Source organism: Callospermophilus lateralis, chromosome 1, assembly GCF_048772815.1.
Source record: "Callospermophilus lateralis isolate mCalLat2 chromosome 1, mCalLat2.hap1, whole genome shotgun sequence".
Taxonomy (NCBI): Eukaryota; Metazoa; Chordata; class Mammalia; order Rodentia; family Sciuridae; genus Callospermophilus; species Callospermophilus lateralis.
Window position 1 is genome coordinate 113,666,290 of NC_135305.1, and position 18,171 is coordinate 113,684,460.

Sequence of the window (18,171 nt, forward strand, 5' to 3'; positions counted from 1 at the left end):
TATAGTTGCTCCTGTGCAGGTTTTTATACATTTTTAAATATGTACTTTAAAATAATAATAGGAATACAAGGGCTCTTCATTATGAAAATATTTGTTATCCAGCTAGGTGCAATGGCATATGCCCACAATCCTAGAAGCCAGGGAGGCTGAGGCAGGAGGATGACAAGTTAGCAAACTTGCAAGGTTCTGTCTTAAAATAAAAATCAAAAAATTCGGGGTGTGGGTCTGTGGTAAATCTCCCCTGGGTGCAATTCCCAGTACTAGAAGAATTTTTCTGATCCCAATGCCAGCAACTCTAAGGTGGCTTAGGGAGCAAAAGCCATCATGAAAGGACATTTACTAATGTGCTGATCACTAAATGCTAATCACACAAAACTTCTCAACTTGATTAACAACAGCAGTTTCTCTTGCTTGTTGTAAGAATCCATACTACAAATACATTTGCAAGTTCATTCCTTCAACAAATATTTACCACCTTCTAAGGCTTGTCAAACACTGTTCTCAGGGTACCAGCAAGGTCCAAAGTAAAAGGCCAGACAGAGAACCTGAGAACTTTCATTTTCACCCCCATTTGGCCTTGGCCTTCTTACTCTCCTACCAAGTTTTACACACCTAGAACCTAAAAGCAGCATTCCAAGGCTCACATCAAGTCATTATCAAAAACCATTACCCTAGGGAGGAATCATCCCTTGGATACATTTGATAAAATCATGATCTCCTGTTTTTAAGTAGGCAGAGATCCCCTTATCAAGAACTCTCAGTCAAGGCACTAGTTTTAACAATGGTGACGATTTTTACACTGCCCAAAGTGGGGTTAAAAACTTTCAAGGATTGCTTTGCCTGGGATTTAGAGACCAGAGGCTTGCGATATTTTAGAAATTATATACTAGATTTTGCATGTACTATAGTTTTTCTCAGGTTAAAGTCCATACCTTCATGGGATTCTCAAAGTTGGTCAACTAAAAAGAACAGCTGTGAATAAGAACACCTCCCAACAGTTGAATAGTTCAGCTTTTGAGGGACAAGTCCAGGTAGTCACTGCTAGGTCATCTGAATTGAAACCCAGCTGTCCTGACCCCTAGGCCTGTGCTCTCAATGCCCGAGTTCTTTGAAGGCTTCACCTAGAGTGGAGAACTGGTGGCCCTGGTGAGCCTCAATGACCAGACACAGGAAACAGATGAGCTGCCTATCTTTCTAGCAATTGGGCTTAAATAAACTCCTGGCTGAACACTTCCTCTGGGCCATACTCTGCTTCCTATTCTATTTCTGGGTGAAATTTGCTTTCTGCATTGGAATATTACTTAACACTAAAAAATAACAAGATCATAGCATTTGCAGGCAAATGGATGGCATTAGAGCAGATTATGCTAAGTGAAGTTAGCCAATCCCTAAAAAACAAATGCCAAATGTCTTCTCTGATATAAGGGGGATGACTCAAAATGGGATAGGGAGGAAGAGCATGAGAAGAATACTACCACAAAATAGGGAAGACAGGTGGGAGGGGAAAAGAGGGAGAAGGGGAGTTGCATGGAAGATGGAAGGAGAACCTCATTGTTATACAGAATACATATATGATGTTGTGATGAGAAAAAGAAAAAAAGTGTCTCACATTAGATTGGACAAAGAGGAAGAATGGGAGAGGAGGGGAAAAGTAGGGGGCATAGGAAGGGCAGAAGAATGGAATAGACAATATGATTGATGTATGTATATTCCATGTATGTTGTTATGTCAAAATACATTCTGCTGTCATGTATGACTAAAAAAATAAAAATAAATTGTATGGTATAAATTAAAAAAAAAACCTGGTGAAAGAATGGACAAAAGACCAGAATAGACACATTTCAAAACAAGACATACAAATGGCCAACACACATGTGGAAAAAATGCTCAACATTACTAATCATCAGGGAATGCAGGTCAAAGCCACATGAGGTATCATCTGACTCTAGTAAGAAGGGCCATGATCAAATTTGTGAAGTAGGGAACCCTCGCACACTGCTAGTGGGAATGTCAACTTCTCCAGCCTACCATAGGAGACAGATGGGAAGTTTCTGAGAACTAAAAGCAGGTCTGCCCTATGATCCAATGACCCCACTCTGGGTATATACATAAAGGAAACAAAATCAGTTCATCAAAGAAGTAGCTCTCCTCCTGTGTTTAATACAGCACCTTTCACAATAGACAAGATATGGCATCAACCTACAAGTCCAAGAGATGAATGCACAAAAAGTGGTATACACACAATTAATGATATTCAGTATAAAAAGAAGGAAATCTGGTCATTTCTGATATCATGGGTGAACATGGAGGATAGTGCATCAAATGAAATAAGTCAGGCACACAAAGAAAAGCACCATATAATCCTCACTCTTGTGTGTAACCTAAAAACATTAATCTCAAGAGTGGAAAGTCAGAAAGTGTTTACCACAGGTGGCCTGGTTAGAAACAATGAGGAGCCTCTTGGGGTGTTAGTTAAATGTCACATAATTACAATCAGGCAGAAGCAATAAGTTCCAGAATCTAATGTATAACACTGCAAGTACAGATAATGGTGCATATTACATTCTTTAAAAAATGTGGATATTAAGTGTTCACCACAAACACAACTATTTAGGTAATGAATGCTATGGATGTATATTTTTAGACATGTTGTATCCAATAAGTATATATTTCTATATATTAATTTACCATTTTATCTAAAGAGCTAAGTTATTTTATTTGAAAATGAATATGGCTCAGAAAAGCTGTTTCTTAGTGTAGCATCCCAGGATTTCCTGTAGCACTTAAAACAAGAAAGTCTAGGCTCCATGTAAAAAAACAAACAAACAAACAAAACACACTTGCTTCATGAGTAAGAAAGCCTCCCTAGACAAAGATTATCTTAGAAGCAAGAGGAGGAACAAGATGAATTAAGGACAAAAATTCAAGAAAGGGAGTAAGATGGGATCTTTCTATAGACATTCAGACACCAAGTAATGACAACTTGGTCTAACACAATGGATGGAAGGAAAAATGAGGAATTCCATTGAACAAGGGGAAGGAATCAAGTTAGAAGAAATAGAACACGTACTTAGATTATGATTGGGGATGAAAATCATGATTACTATAAGCCATATTACATTACATTTCTATATCCTTTCTCTTTTAAAAATAATATCCAGTTCTCAAGTCTGAGAACATTAGCATAAGATGGTGATATTAAGGTTATAGCTAAATCCTGACAGTGTGTATTTAACTAACTATAAAGGTACATTGGCATTTGTTGGCTAGTTTAGGGAAACATGGGCAGCATATTGAATTTTAAAGTACTTGTAAATGCAGATTTAGAACTAAAAACAGAAGACAAACAAAGTAGATACCATCTGTGTATGTCATGTGATATGCTTCTATAACACGATTATATGTAAGATTGGGTTTTCATTTACTTTGTACCTAGAAAATAAGTCTATCATCTATTCTAAAGAGGCAAAGAACAGTGAAATACAACATAACACTTTATGCGTGAATAAAATGCAAAACGGGCTATGATATAAACACCAACATGTGCATTTTAATTATTTTTAAAAGTAATCTGTAGATCAAGTTTTCCTTCTAATGAGCTTAGGTGTCACCATTCATATTTTAGAAGTAAAAAGCTAAATAGACCAACTGAAAAAAAAAATGAATGATCATTCTGGGGTCTCTAAGAGAGGTAAAGACCCAGGGAAAATGGCTAAAACAGGTAGCACAGGAGTCAGGCCTTACCTGAGCACCCCCGAGCAGGCAGCCCAGGAAAATAAAACAGACACCAAATGTAATTGACAATTTATTGAAATTGCTGAAGGCTCAGTGTGGACATCTGTGAGAAATTAAAAACAAAATGTATATGCAAGCTCAGGGAGGACCTCATAATTTTGAAAGATTGAGTTCTAGATGAACCAGATTTTCATAAAAATACCAGAGAAAAACTCCTTTATGGCTCCAGAAAGAGGGAGAAAGAAGAATCCTTCTGAAATATTCTATAGCATTCTTCTTCCCAGCAAGACTGGCCTGCAGGAGAAACCAGTTATCAGAGCCTGATCTGTGGGGAATTAGCAGTTAACCTGCATAAGATAAGGGAAATAGCAACTCTAGCACACTCTAGCCATTCATTCCTACCTAACCAAAGGGAAGAGAAAAGAACTTAAGCACCCGTGAAATTCACAGTCCACAGGCACAACCTCCCCGGAGATTGAGACCTAATTATTGGAGTCTAGTTTCCCTTCACCTTGCTACCTCATAACCATTTACATCACCCACTTTGACCCAGCACATCATATCCAGCCACCAAGTAAAAATTACAAGGCATACCAAAAGGCAATAAACACATTCAGAAGAGACAGACTAAACACCAGACAAAACATTGGAGGGTGTCAGAACTCTCAGAAATTTAGCTCAACTGCACTCATAAACATAAAGTTTGAGTAAAGAAAACTGAATCTTTAAAAATCAGTGGTGTCCTCACTCATGAACTCCTTTAACATTTTACTCAAAGTAAAATTTACTCATGTAATTACACAAGAAATTCAAACCCATAAACTTGTCTTTGTTTGCAGATGACATCTGTGAAAATAATTAGAATCAATAACCTCCTAGAATGGATAAGATTTTAGAGTAAGATTTCAATATAGAAAGTTAATACATAAGAGTCAAATTCCTTTCTTTTAATTCTATCAATTAACAAAAGTGGAATTTGAAATTAAAAACTGAAATACTAAAAATGAAATACTAAGGTGTAAATCTGATAAAAGGTATACAAGACCTATATAAGGGAAACGAAAATTCCAATGAATAAAAAAATAAAGAATGGAGCACATTCCATGTTCCTGGATAGAAAAATCCATTATGGTCAAGACGTCAGTGGGTTCTTTCCCACTTAATTTATACGGTCAATGCAATGCTAATCAAAATCAGTAAAGTATTTTGTGAATAGTGGCAAAATAATTTTTCCAAGGTACAAGGAGAAGCAAAACTTCCACTATAACCAATACAATATATTTTTTCTCTTTCCACATTTTTATATTGGTACATTACATCTAATAATACAATATTGAAAAAGAACAAATATGGAGGAAAAAGTATCCAATATCAAGACTTACCAGAAAACTACAATGGTTTGTGGAAAAACATGCATAAATTGGTAAATGGAGAAGACATTGTAGCCAGAATTACACTAAGGCCAATAATTGGACAGAGGAAAAAGTCAATGCAATAAAGATAATCTTTTCAACAGATGATCCTAGAATAACTATACATCCACATGCCAGAAGAAAGATAAATGTACACACAAAAATTATACCCTTCACCCAACTAATGTGAAATAAATCATAGACCTAAATGTACACCACAAAAATTAAGAACTCCTACAATTTTCTAGGAGAATATTTCAATAATCTTGAATTATTATGACAAGGACTTCATACAACATCAAAGACAAAAATCCATGAAAAAATAAATTGGTTAGTAGGGCTTCACTAAAATTAATGTGTGCTCTGTGAAGGACACTGCCAAGAGATAAGCAAAAACACAAGATACAGTGTAAATCATAATATTTGCAAAAGACATCTAATAAATGGCTGTTATCCCAAATATAACAAAAACTCTTACAACTCAACAATAAGAAAATAAGTTGACTTTAAAATGGGCCAAATATACAAGAACCTTGCCAAGGAAGGTAGATATATATATATATATACATATGAAAAGATATAACAAGTTAGCATGTAAAAAGATGCTCCATATCATATGAGAAAATGCAAATTAAAACAAGCTGTCCCTCTATATCTATTAGAATGCCCTGAACCCTGAGCACCTGCAACACCAAATACCAGTGAGAATTTAGAGCAGCAAGAACTCTGATCATTCCCAAGTGGAATGCAAGTGCTACAGCCACTTTGGAATACAGTTTGGTGGTTTGTTAAAAACTAACATATTTTTATAAAATGATCCAATAATCATGTTCCTTGCCATCTACCCAAAAGTGTTAAACACTTGTGTCCATACACACAAAAACTGGCACAAGAATATTTAGAGCAGCGTTATGCATAACTGTCAAAAATTGGGAGTAATCAAGGTGTCCTTCAGTAAGGGAATGGGAAAATAAACTACATCTAGACAACATAATGTTGTGATTTAGCACTAAAAAGATGTGACCTACTAATACAGAGAAATAATAGAACTTTAAATGTTTATTACAACATAAAAAAAGCCAATCTGAAAAGTCTACCTACTACATGCTTCAAGTATATGACATTCTAGAAAAGGGAAAAATATATTGAGATAGTAAAAAAAAAAAAAAAAGAACAAATAATTAGTTGAAACTACTCTTCTTGATAATATAATAGTGGACATATGTCACATGCACATTGTGTATGAATGTACAACAAGAATGAACCCAAATGTAAACTGCAGATTTTGAGTGACTGCAATGGATATTGGGGGATTGGGGTTCCAGGTTTTAAAAACACAGACATTCAAACACTCAGCCACACCCCCAGCTCTATTTTACATTTTATTTAGAGACAGAATCTCACTGAGTTGCTTAGTGCCTCACCATTGCTAAGGATGGCTTTGAACTAAGAATCCTCCCGAGTGAGCCTCCCGAGCCACTGTGATTACAAGCGTGCTCCACCACCATGCCTGGTGATTGCAATCTATTAATGTACATTCATCCATTAGAATAAATGCACTACTTTGGTGGGAGATATTGATACTGGGGGAGTAACACAGAAAGTCTCAGTATCTTCTTCATTTTCCTGTGAACCCAAAATTCCTATAAAAAGATTAAATTTCCTTTAAAAATAAGTTCAATTTTTGGAAACATGATTGGAGCCTTGTTTTGTGTTGTTGTTCTTGCTGCTGTTTGTTTTGTTTTGTTTTGGTACTAGGGATTGAACCAAGTGGCATTCAACCCTTGATCCACATCCCCAGCCCTTTTTATATTTTATTTAGAGACAGTGTCTTTCTATGTTGCTCGAAGCCTTGCTAAGTTTCTGACACTGGCTTTGAACTTGTGATGCTCCTGCCTCAGCTTTCTGAGAAACATAGGATTACATGCTTGTGCTACTGTGCCCAGTGGGCTAGTTCTTAATATTCCCCAACCCGAACTGAAGACTGTCATTCTAAGTGAAATAAGCCAATCCCAACACACCAAAGGCCAAATGTTCTCTCTGATTTGTGGATGCTAGCCCAAAACAAGAGATGTTGGGGAGGGCAATAATAGAAATCCATTGTATTCTACAAAGGGAAACGAAGGGAGGGAGGAGGGGAATAGGAAAGACAGTAGAATTAATCAGTCATAACTTTGCTAGCCTTATATATGTATACACAATCAGGGTAACTCCAGATCTTGTACAATTACAAGAGTAGGATCCTAAATAGAATAAGTGATACTCGATGTATGTATATATAATGTATGCTAAATGTATATAATGTATATAATATAAACTGAATGAATATAATATATGCTAAAGGTCATTATCCTGTCTTATAGGACTAAACAAATTTAAAAAGTATTCCCCACCCATTCACACCAAATTTCTAATTCCCATGCCTTCTTCAACATCTATCCTAACAGCCACAAACCATGTCATAAAAACCTGTTCTGGTGTTTGCTGACTAGCAGACATTACCCTCTACTTCTAGGGTTTCAGAGTTTTGATAAAATGATTCCTACATGTTTATATGCCAGGGACTCTACTTTCAGATTGTTAACAACTGATTTTAAATTGGAAATAATTGATTATTTATGGGTTTTTAAATTGTTGAAAATTAAAATTGCCATTGTACTTACATATTTGCTTTTCCCATAGACATAACTCACTATTTCAACACAGCTCCTAGAATAAGGAAACATCCAGTCCTTTAGTGACATCACTCTAAGTAAAGATGGAATTGTTGATCCTCTTAAACAATCTGCTAGTGGATCAGCCTCAAACTGAAATAGAATCACAAGACATAAATTACTGCTTTTTCAAAATCAACATTATCCAAGGGCATTTCCATTGTATATTGGTGCTATTTTCTACTGAAATCTCATAATTCTAGTCTTAACAATGAGTGGCTTGGAACTTGGATTCTATCCTGAGTGATATGAAGTTTTAGTTGAGAGTTCATTAGACTGAGATGATTCCAGGGCTTCCTTCAGCTTCCTCCACAGGTACATGGAGAATTAATGTAAAAATGTTACAGAAAACTAGGAACCAGTTTAAGTTTTTAGAAAAATGAAACTAAAAAATTTTACCAATTTACACAAACTGCTAAACAACATCTATGTAGGGTCTTTTGACTCTGGTCAAATATATTTTTTCCATTGTACTTCTACATCAGCCTATGGAAGCGCACTGCCCACACTGCTGCCATGAAACTCTGAACCTCTTCTGGTTCTCAGTGCTGCCTGATTCATTAATCCTTCTTTGCTCTAATACTGTTAAAACTTTAATCTTTGCTTTTAACATAGGTTCCTCTGCATCATTTTGATTCTATGTATTTGAGCCTTAGGAATACAATTGGGAGATCAGTCTTCCAACTGCCATGAACAAATGTCTATAATGTTAGATAAAGAGATGACATAGCTCCTATAGCAAAGTGCTCTTCATGCATTTTGATTCAGTGTTTGCCTGTTGTCTCACAGAGAAAAACAGGGTTACTCAAAAGAGCAACTGTCATAGCTATAAACATGACTGCATGGGTTCCTTTGTGCATTAGACTTTATTTGACCCCACAATGACATGAATATCTTCAAAATCCATCTTACTGACTTGTAATGTTGGAAGAGTCTTACTTCTTTCAAAGTTCTTCCTAAGAAAATCTAGGTCAAGCCTAAAACATCAGTATTTTAAGTTCTCTTTGTGCATTCTGGGATCTGAAAATTAAAACATTCCTATTGTGATCAATCCAAGGAAAATAATCAATGACAATTAGATGTTTGCAAATCAGGACTATTTTCCTGAAAAAATTACTGCCTGTCCTCAGTGTTGAAATACTGAAATTCACTAGTGGATGTGTTTCTGTTCATGATAGGAGTAGCTAGCTGAAGAAGGATGCTCTGTGTTCACTGCTGGGTGTATACACTATATCACTAACTGAGGAAGGATATTCTCCCTCATTACAATGATTTAAGCTACCAGCTCAGCAAGAGGGTCTAGGAAGAATTAACTTTCCCTCTCATTGTATAATATGCACCTAGTCCGTAATAGGAAAAAAATCATGATCTTTACTGTTGAGATCTTAGAAATTGGAAAATATCATGACTTGGATACCATTATCCAGCCTTCCCTCTGCAGAACACCTGCCCATCTGGAAACACCCATGAATCACTAACATAAGCCCCCTGAGATCAGCTTCCTAAGAGGTAGGGATTTGGATACAGAATCCCTCTTTCTTCTCACTGAACCACTTTTTAAATGCAGTCACTTTCTTTGCCTCAACTACTTAGTTGTCAACTTGACTGGCCAGGTGTGGGGCAAGCAGCTGGATCTTAACCCTGGTAACAATATAGAACTCTGAAATAATCTTGTCCCTGGATTCACATTTGTACAGGCAATTCAGAGCATCTCTCTTTCATTATTCCTGCATCTCCTAACATTGCAGAACCAGAAAACCTGAAATTTCTCACTCTCCTCCCCTAAAGAATACCATTTTCTCAGCCAGGTGCAGTGGCACATGCCTGTAATCCCAGCAGCTATAGAGGCTTAGGCAGGAGGATCACATGTTCCAAGTGAGCCTCAGCAATGGCAAAGGGCTTAGCAACTCATGATACTCTTGTCTCTAACTAAAATACAAAGTAGAGCTGGGAATGTGGCTCAGTGGTTGACTGCCCCAGAGTTCAACCCTGGTACAAAAAACAACAACAACAACAAAAAACAATTTTCTAAACATTAGCCATAGGCATTTTTTAATACAAGAATCTAAGATGCTAAGGGATACACACAGATCTCAACCTCTGTGCACACACCATGCAGACACAAGCACAGTGAGAAAATTAGTACTTACTAGAGTCTTGACTTGACAAACTCCTTCAGTACTGTCATCCTTCTCATAGGACTCAGTCTCATATCTTTAGACAGGACCTCATCATTCTACAGTCTTTACACATTTCATCCATTACACCATTTTGTAAAAAAGTTAAAATATGGCTTCACTAGCAAGAATAAATTTATATTAGAGAAAACCATGGAAGTGGGGTGGGGGAGCCCCACCCAACCAACTTAGGTGTTACAATTCTGGGTCATAGACTTCTACAAATACACTATTTCTAAATCATGATTAAATAGTGACTTATTCTTTTGATATTAATATTCAGAGACTGAACTAGGAAGGGGCTCTATCACTGAGCTACGTACTTGCCCCTCCCCTTTTTTCAGGCATTGATTCACTAATGTGCCTCAACTGGCCTCAAATTTGTCATCAAATTTGCCTTGATCTGTGTAGCTGTGATTATAGGTGCACACCATGACAACAGCTAAATCTAACTTTTTAAGACAGGGTTGTCTTCTACAGAGACTACATCAGTCACCATTACCTGTCAGGTAGCACAACTCAGCAATATGTACATGTGAACACGGAATAAGCCTATGACACTTTTTCCATCTGCCTTTGCTGACCAAGAGACCATCATTGTGGTTCCTTTTGGCATACATGGCCCACATGTCATACAACCAACAAAGCATTACACTAAACTGACTATTCTCTTTTCTACCCTTGTATGCAGTGATGGCTGAGAGACACTTAAGAGTATACAAGGCTCAATGAGCTTGTTTGAAAATTTCTAAAGCACTCTGAGAACTTTTAAGAACACTTGCACTAATGGGGAAGGGCAAACCCTGACCCCTTTTTAAAATTTCAATTACAGATCTACACCCAGCATTTCTTCTCAGTCTGTCCCCCTAAGCTCATAGTTCCTCTTTCCAGGAGGAAAAGACATTTTTAAAACAAGATGTCACAAACACCTTTCTACACTTATGCTGCAATTCTCAAATGGCAAAGTGCCTTTCCTCCCAACAAAACAAATAGTGATTCTGCTAGAGCCTTCCACATTACTCATCAAAAAGGACCTTGCAAATGATAATCTGTCACAAGGATTCTGGCACCAGGTGTTTCTTAAGCACCTGGGAAGTTCAAGAGTTCTCACACCTCAAAGAAGACAACTTCAAATCTGGCATTTGTGACTATTCTTCTAAGCTAGCCTCCTAGTTTCAATTCTTAAGATACTGATGCAGGTATAGATGTCTTTTCCTTAAAGAGGTTTGTAATTATTTGCTGAGAGCCACAACCAAGTCAAGATGGTGCCTGGCACTTTGCCAGAGGGAGTGGTTTGAGAAGTAATGCCAGCAAACTATTAAGATGATATTAATTGAGTTAAGCTGTGTATACTTAAGATGATGAGGATTGCTGTAACTGGATGATGCTAAATTGAAACAGGCTGTGTATTCAGTTAGGTATAAATACCTCTGCCATCCTACAATAAAATGGCTCCCGCTGTATCAACCTTCACAAGTTTCTTGTCAACCCCTGATTATTTTGCCCAGCCAGACTGCAGCAATTATTTAGAAAAAGCCCTGGGGTTCACCTGTGTCCCTGTCCTAGAACTTTCTCATGGTATGGAGTTCAATGATTCTGCAGTTTGTAACTCCATCAGAGCCTTTCAAATCTCCAGCCCACTCAAGCCAGCTTCTTCCACGCTCCCCAATCCCAGAGGATGCTGCCATCATCCACCCATATCCTCTCCTTTTTCTGGCACCCAAAAGATCCACATCATCAACAAGTCCTGCAAATTTTCTCTCCAAGCCAGGACACCACCAATTACATGAGTCCCATTAACAACCACCTCATTGGGTACCTTACCTCCATTTTTATGTAGACACTGCCCACTCTTTGTACATATTGATAAAATAGTATTTAAAAACAGATCTCCTGTGCTGGGGATGTGGCTCAGTGGTAGAGTGCTTGCTTAGCATGCTCAAGGACCCAGGTTCAATCCCAGGGCCAAAATAAAATTAAGCAAAACAAAACAATAACACCACCCCCAAAAAAATAAAGTGAATCACTTGATTAATCTACATAACATTACATGATCTCGGTAAAGTCCAATTTGTCCCACAGAACAAAGTTCTATACAAGGGGTTCCCTACCCGACCCTCCAATAAGGGTGCAGCACTTGCCTGCTCCTACACCTCCTGCCCTGTGTTCATCTTACTTCTCTAGAGAACACATCAGCCTTTTGAGATAGGGTCACAACAGGCCCATCTTAGAAAGTGTGTCTTTGCCTCCATCATCCCCTTCATTCTCCTCTCCCTGATTTGCACACAGCTCACTCCTGACATGTATATTTCAGCTTCTCAGAAGGTTTCCATGACCACACAATCTACAGAGCCATGAGAGAGTTCCCATAACATGAAATATTATCAGAATAGATCCATCTTATCTGCCTGCTGTGAGAATCCAAGTTCCTCAATCAGGAGACTCAACTGTCCTAGCATGCACAGCCAAGATACAACTGAGACACTAACTCCTTTTGGAGAAAATACAGAAACACTGAAGGTGGCCCACATGCCAGGGTAATGTTCTCACTGGGCAATTCCCTTAGATGCCCATTAGAGTGCAGGGTATTTCCAATGGCTCCACATGGCTATATTTTGGGTTCTTATAAACGAATAGAACTCTTTTCCGTATCATTCATCTGCAACTTGTTTCTAGTTGCTCCAAGTGTCTGGCTTTCTTTAAATGATCATTCTTTCATTTGTCAAAACTAGAAAGTCAACCATGTCAACTGGCGCTTCCTGGTTTACTGAGTTAAGTTTACTTATTTCTTTGTGCACACTCAAATTTGAGATTGGGGAACACATGAATTGTAAGGCTTAGCACATAACTGAAATCAAATCAAAAGTAATTAATCATTTTTACTCTTTTTGCACCAAGTACTACAGAGCTAAGACTTCTAGACATGTACATTTTTCTATCTGAAGACTGACCATTTTTTATTTTTATCCAATAGTACATCTACATGTTGAAAACTATTCTAGCCACTTCTAATGCTGACAGAGTGACCCTGCTAGAGCTGTCTAATGATGCCACATTGCCCCCTACACAGGCACTTGAATGATAGTTGTCAAAGAAACTACATTATTTTACATTTCTACTGCAATGTAGGAAGGTTGGTTCTACATTTCCCAAATCCTTACCAAGTTGTTAATATCTGGTTTCATTTTAGCTATCCTCATGGATGTGGAGTAGTACCTTATTTTGAGTCTCACTGGCTGATGATGTTGAACATTTTTTTTATGTGCTCACTGGCCAGAATATCTGCTTTGGAGGAAGGTCTCTAGAGAAAGGTCTACTCAGATGATGTGTCCATTATTTAAACATTGGCTATCTATGTGTTGGGTTCTGTTCTTTATTTATTCTGGATACATTTTCTTTTAAGACATGTTACTTGCACATATTTTGTCCTTGTCTGTCAGTTGTCTTTCCACATTTTTGACAAGATACTTTGAACAAAAGTTGTTAACTTGAAGTTCAATCTACCCATATTGTTCTTTATCACTGTGCTCTTGGTGTCCTATCCAAGAAGAATTTGCCTAATAAAGTCAAAATTTACTCCTATACCTTTAAAGAAAATTTCCCCTTTAGCTCTTACATACATATAGGTCTATTTTGAGTTAGTTCTGGAATTAAATTTGGGTAAACTCTGTGCATTGTGTGAGGAGTCAGGTAGATATCCAGTCACCCCAGCATATAATTGAGAAGACTTTTTCTCCCTTGTTTAATTAATTAGCAATAATTTTTTATATATATATAAATGTAGATATATATATATACACATATGTACACGTATAGATACATATATATACATACAAATATATGTAGACATACATATGTATATGTATTATATATTTTATATTATACATATATTATACACAAACATATATATTCACATCTCAACAAATAATATAGATGTATAAAATAAGTAAAATTGCTATTAAAATTTTTTCAGAGAGAAAATAATTTTCAATTTTTAGTTGATATAGGCTTCCTACATTGTTTATTCAATAACTGAATACTGGGGTCCATCCCTAATATCAAAATCTTATATAAATATAATGTATATATATACACACAAATCCACACATATTTTCTGTTGGATGGATATACCCATTTGTATATTTATATATATATCAGTTGATGGACAGAAGTTTAATTACTTTGCAAGCAAAGGAAAAATGCAAGGGACTCTTGTCCCAGAGGCTGTGATTCTGCACATCAGGGGGAACAAAGTGTCTTTAAAGATGTGATTTCAGGTGTGCCCGGTCCTATTTCACCTCTTAATCTGGGATATAATCATTTTCTAAGTCTTCTGCTGCCATCTCCAACTCTGAATTTCTTCACTCCTGTGCTGGGTGTGTGCTCAAGGACAGATAACTGAATGGTGACAAAAAGTAATCCTGTTCCAGGTTAGGGATGGGGAGAAGGGGATGGAAAATATGTTGATTTTAAAATAAGCCTCAGTGGCAGAGCATCAGTTAATTTTTTCCGTTTAATTCATACTTAACTGAACTTTAGTTGTTCATGGTAGGTGACGTATTATTTAAAAGGGCATCACTTTTATACCAGTTCAAATAGAGCAATTTCTAAAAATAATATATTAAATCTGTAGAACACTATATTTTCCACTTTATACACATTTATAGTTGTTGAAATCAATTTGATTCCTGTCCCTGGGAACAATTTGCTTCAAATTTATCTGCTCCAGAGTTCTAGAAACCGGGAAATCAACTGAAAGAACTATTTGTATCAGAGTTGGGGAGCTGACCACTTGGGAGGATAAAAAGGTGTTCCGTGGTGGAAATGTGGTGAGTGACACTCCTGAGTGAAGCAGCAGTCTGAGCCAAAGTTTAGAGGAGAATAAGCAGGGTCTGTGGGAATCTGGCATGCCCAGGGCTGAAAGGTATATGACAGGTGGGGAGGGAGACGGAGCTGGAAAGAGAAGCAGATCACATACAAGACCTGATGATGCCCAAAAAACACTTGTTGAAGAAACAAAACAGAGATGGTAGGAGCCAAAGGAGGAGGTTTGGACCACATGGTTCTTCTAAGCCATTTTGTTCCCTGACAACTGGGTAAGACACTTCTTGAGGGTAGGGATGTCCAATGTTCACTGTCCTCCCTGCTTCACTCCCCACTGGAAAATGTCTCCCTAACAACTGAAAACACAAGTAGAAGCTCCTGAGGGTGTAAGGACCCTTTGCTGGGAGCTGCCTGTGAGTTCACCACACAAAGTTGGGAACAGACAATTCTATGGTGGACCAGTCTTTCATGTAAGACAACATGCTCATGAGATGTCATAAGATGGAGTCCCTTATTCCATCAACTGCCAACCACTCTACAAGCACCAGCCCAAGAATTCCTGATGCTCAGAACCCAGTGATCTCATCTTTAGAGAACAATGGGACTGGGCCTTCTGGGGACTCCCATTGGTGGGCAGAGTAGTGGGTCAGTTCACTCTTTGCAGAGCCATAGGCCTGGTAACCAGAGTGAACCTTATGGATTCGCAAAAGGAGGACATGGGCCTCCCTGGTCGTAAGTACACCCAGTCCTTTTGAGAGTGAGTGACAAACTTTCAGGGAAGACCCTTTGCATGGATGGGGTGGAGGGGGGTGCTGCCTGAATGGAGTGCTATTTAGTTAAGAGACAGACTCCTCTAGGAAACTAAAGACTCCTCAAAGGCAGAGACCATGCTCTGCCCAAGGAGAAGAGATACAATTGATGTCCTTGTCCTTAGTGAGGCTTCTTGGTGTGAATGACTGCATGGGTTTTGGACTGGGAGCCAGAAGGCCTGACTTGAGTCTGGGCAGGTCTGGCCCCTCTACACCTAGTGTTCCTTATCTAAAAAAGGCTAATGGGGTCTCTTATGTGCCCTGCAAATATAGCTTTGACTGAATCAGGAAATTATTAGGCATGTCTTTGAGAAGGGTGGGAAGGAATGAGAGGATGAATGAGACAAATCCAGGAGAGGAATGAGACACAGTTCAGGTCCCAAGCTAGAGCTGTCAGTCAGCTTGCCTTTTTTGTTTTTTTTTTTTTGTTGTTGTTGTTGTTTTTTTACTGCCTCAGCGTGGGTCCCATGGTACTTCGGATTGTTGGGGCTCTACACCGTGATAACTGGTGGCTGCATGCTGGTACTCCACTGGAGGAAGAACCTGCGGAGGAGACAGCGTGCCCAGCAGTGGGTGGAGGTGATGAAAGCTGCCACATTTAGTTACAGCCCACTGCTGTACTGGGTCAACAAACGACGCAGATATGGCATGAGGGCCACCATCAGAATAGATCCTCCCCGGGCTCTTGCCTATGCTGATATTGAACTCGAAATTCCGGATCTTCCATCGGAGCCGCACCCCCCTGAAGACAGGCATCATGCCTTCAGAGGCAGCAGCCCTGAGGCAGAAGCCCCTGTTACCCTCCAACCTGCTCTGGTGGTCCCACAGCAGCCTTCACCTAAGGGGATGCCAGAGCGCCAGACCCCATCGCCCTTCCCGATTATCTTTCCAGAGATCCCCTCTGCCCCTCCCCTCCACACCCTGAACTTTCCTCGCATGCTATCCCACTCGGCCTCCTACCCCTTTTTCAAGGCTCCTGAAAGGCAGGTCCACTTCTATTCCCTTTCTGCACTGCCACAAGGGCTGAACTGACCCAATGTGTAGACTTTTACTACAGCGTTGAAGCCTCCTCTCACTGAAAGAGAGAGTTTCAGGGGCCAGGTATTAAAAAAAGGAGTCAAAGACTGTGATCCTGATACACAGGTCATATAACCTTATAGATGTTACATAGTAAAGTTTTTTTGAAAAATCAGAGTCATTGCGTCTCATTTGCCAGTAAGAAGGCAACATCCTTCCCCAGTGTGATGGTGGCACAAGTCTCACCAATACAATGAGAACTGGAGGCTGGCTCTGAAGAGACACATTGAGCCAATAGTTATGGATGAGCTCAATTCCCTCCAAGTATTCAATGTGTTCAAGACCCCGGGCTAGGTCCCCAAAGGCACTGCTCTTCTGCAGGATGGGAAGTAAAATTGCCACAAGAGTAACAGTTGCCAATGGCACACGGCTACAGCAGGCCACAGTGGCTACGCCACTGGCCAAGCAAGTCATCATGAGGTCACTGAACCACACCACACTATGTGCTGACTGGGTGATACCTATGATGTATCGATTCTTAGCTGGTTTTTCTCTACATGATTTCTAACAGAACAACACTGCAAAATGGTTATTATGATTTTTCTTTTACTGATGAGGAGACAGGTTCCAAGGTTTCTTTTTTGTTATTTTCTCTGAGCCTCTTCTCCCATGTACATCTGCCTGGCATTACAGTTCCTGCTCTTCCACCCCATGGTATCCCTTCCCTAATCACGTCTTCTTAAAACATCCTTGGTGAATGAATGCTTCACTGTGTGTACAGGGTCATCAGCTTGGCCTGCAGATTTGCTTACTGGAAGGGCTGGTGGTAACCACCTAATATTATATGGAGTAACACATCCAAAAAGTGTATCCTAAGATATCCATGGCTACACGAATGTTGAGTCCCCTGTCATTCTTCTACATGGGAATATTAATAATTTTTATACCTTCTGGATAAGTTAAAAAGGAGACACAAAGATAATTATGAGATATTTGCCCCAGTTTAAAGATAAGAAAACCTGATTCTGTCCCAAAAATTCTTCCCATTTACTCTAAAAATGAGCAAAACCACTTACCATATTTCATCAAAACTGTAAATGTACATGGCCCTGAGAGAAGTGCCTGTTTTGCCTATTTTGTGGTGTGTGGTGTGTGTGGTTGTGATTCTCAGAAGTTAGTAAACATATAGCCAATTTTTTTTCTCTCCCCCCCCCATGTGTGGGCTGAAGGGCTTAGATCCAGCAACTGCAAAGAAAGCCTGATTCCTATCTATATGACCTCTAGCAATATATTTTAAGCCATTTTTATTTTTTAAAGTTAAGTGGAACCATTTCTTCCTTGTGTAAACATGATCTTATATTGTATCTCAAAATAAAAACAGGACTAAGCAGATCTTCTCTGGAAGAACAGGGGCAGAGGTTCACTTCTCCCTCACCTTGCCCCCTCGTCACCTTTCCCCCTAGTCACCTTGCCCCCTTCAACT

The 18,171-nt window shown here is 38.7% G+C and overlaps 1 protein-coding gene across 1 annotated transcript; it reads left to right on the plus strand.

The window, feature by feature from the left end:
- Positions 1-15,557: 15,557 nt before the first annotated feature.
- On the plus strand, positions 15,558-16,703 carry LOC143641973 (testis-expressed protein 38-like). Its single transcript, XM_077110083.1, has 2 exons — positions 15,558-15,594; positions 16,129-16,703. The coding sequence occupies exons 1-2, from the start codon at positions 15,558-15,560 to the stop codon at positions 16,701-16,703; spliced, it is 612 nt and encodes a 203-aa protein (XP_076966198.1).
- The last annotated feature ends 1,468 nt before the right edge of the window (positions 16,704-18,171 follow it).

Coding starts and splice junctions, on each gene's coding strand:
- LOC143641973 (XM_077110083.1), top strand. CDS start 15,558: ATGGATTCGCAAAAGGAGGACATGGGCCTCCCTGGTC. Junction 15,595..16,128: donor GGACATGGGCCTCCCTGGTC/GTAAGTACACCC, acceptor TTACTGCCTCAG/CGTGGGTCCCATGGTACTTC.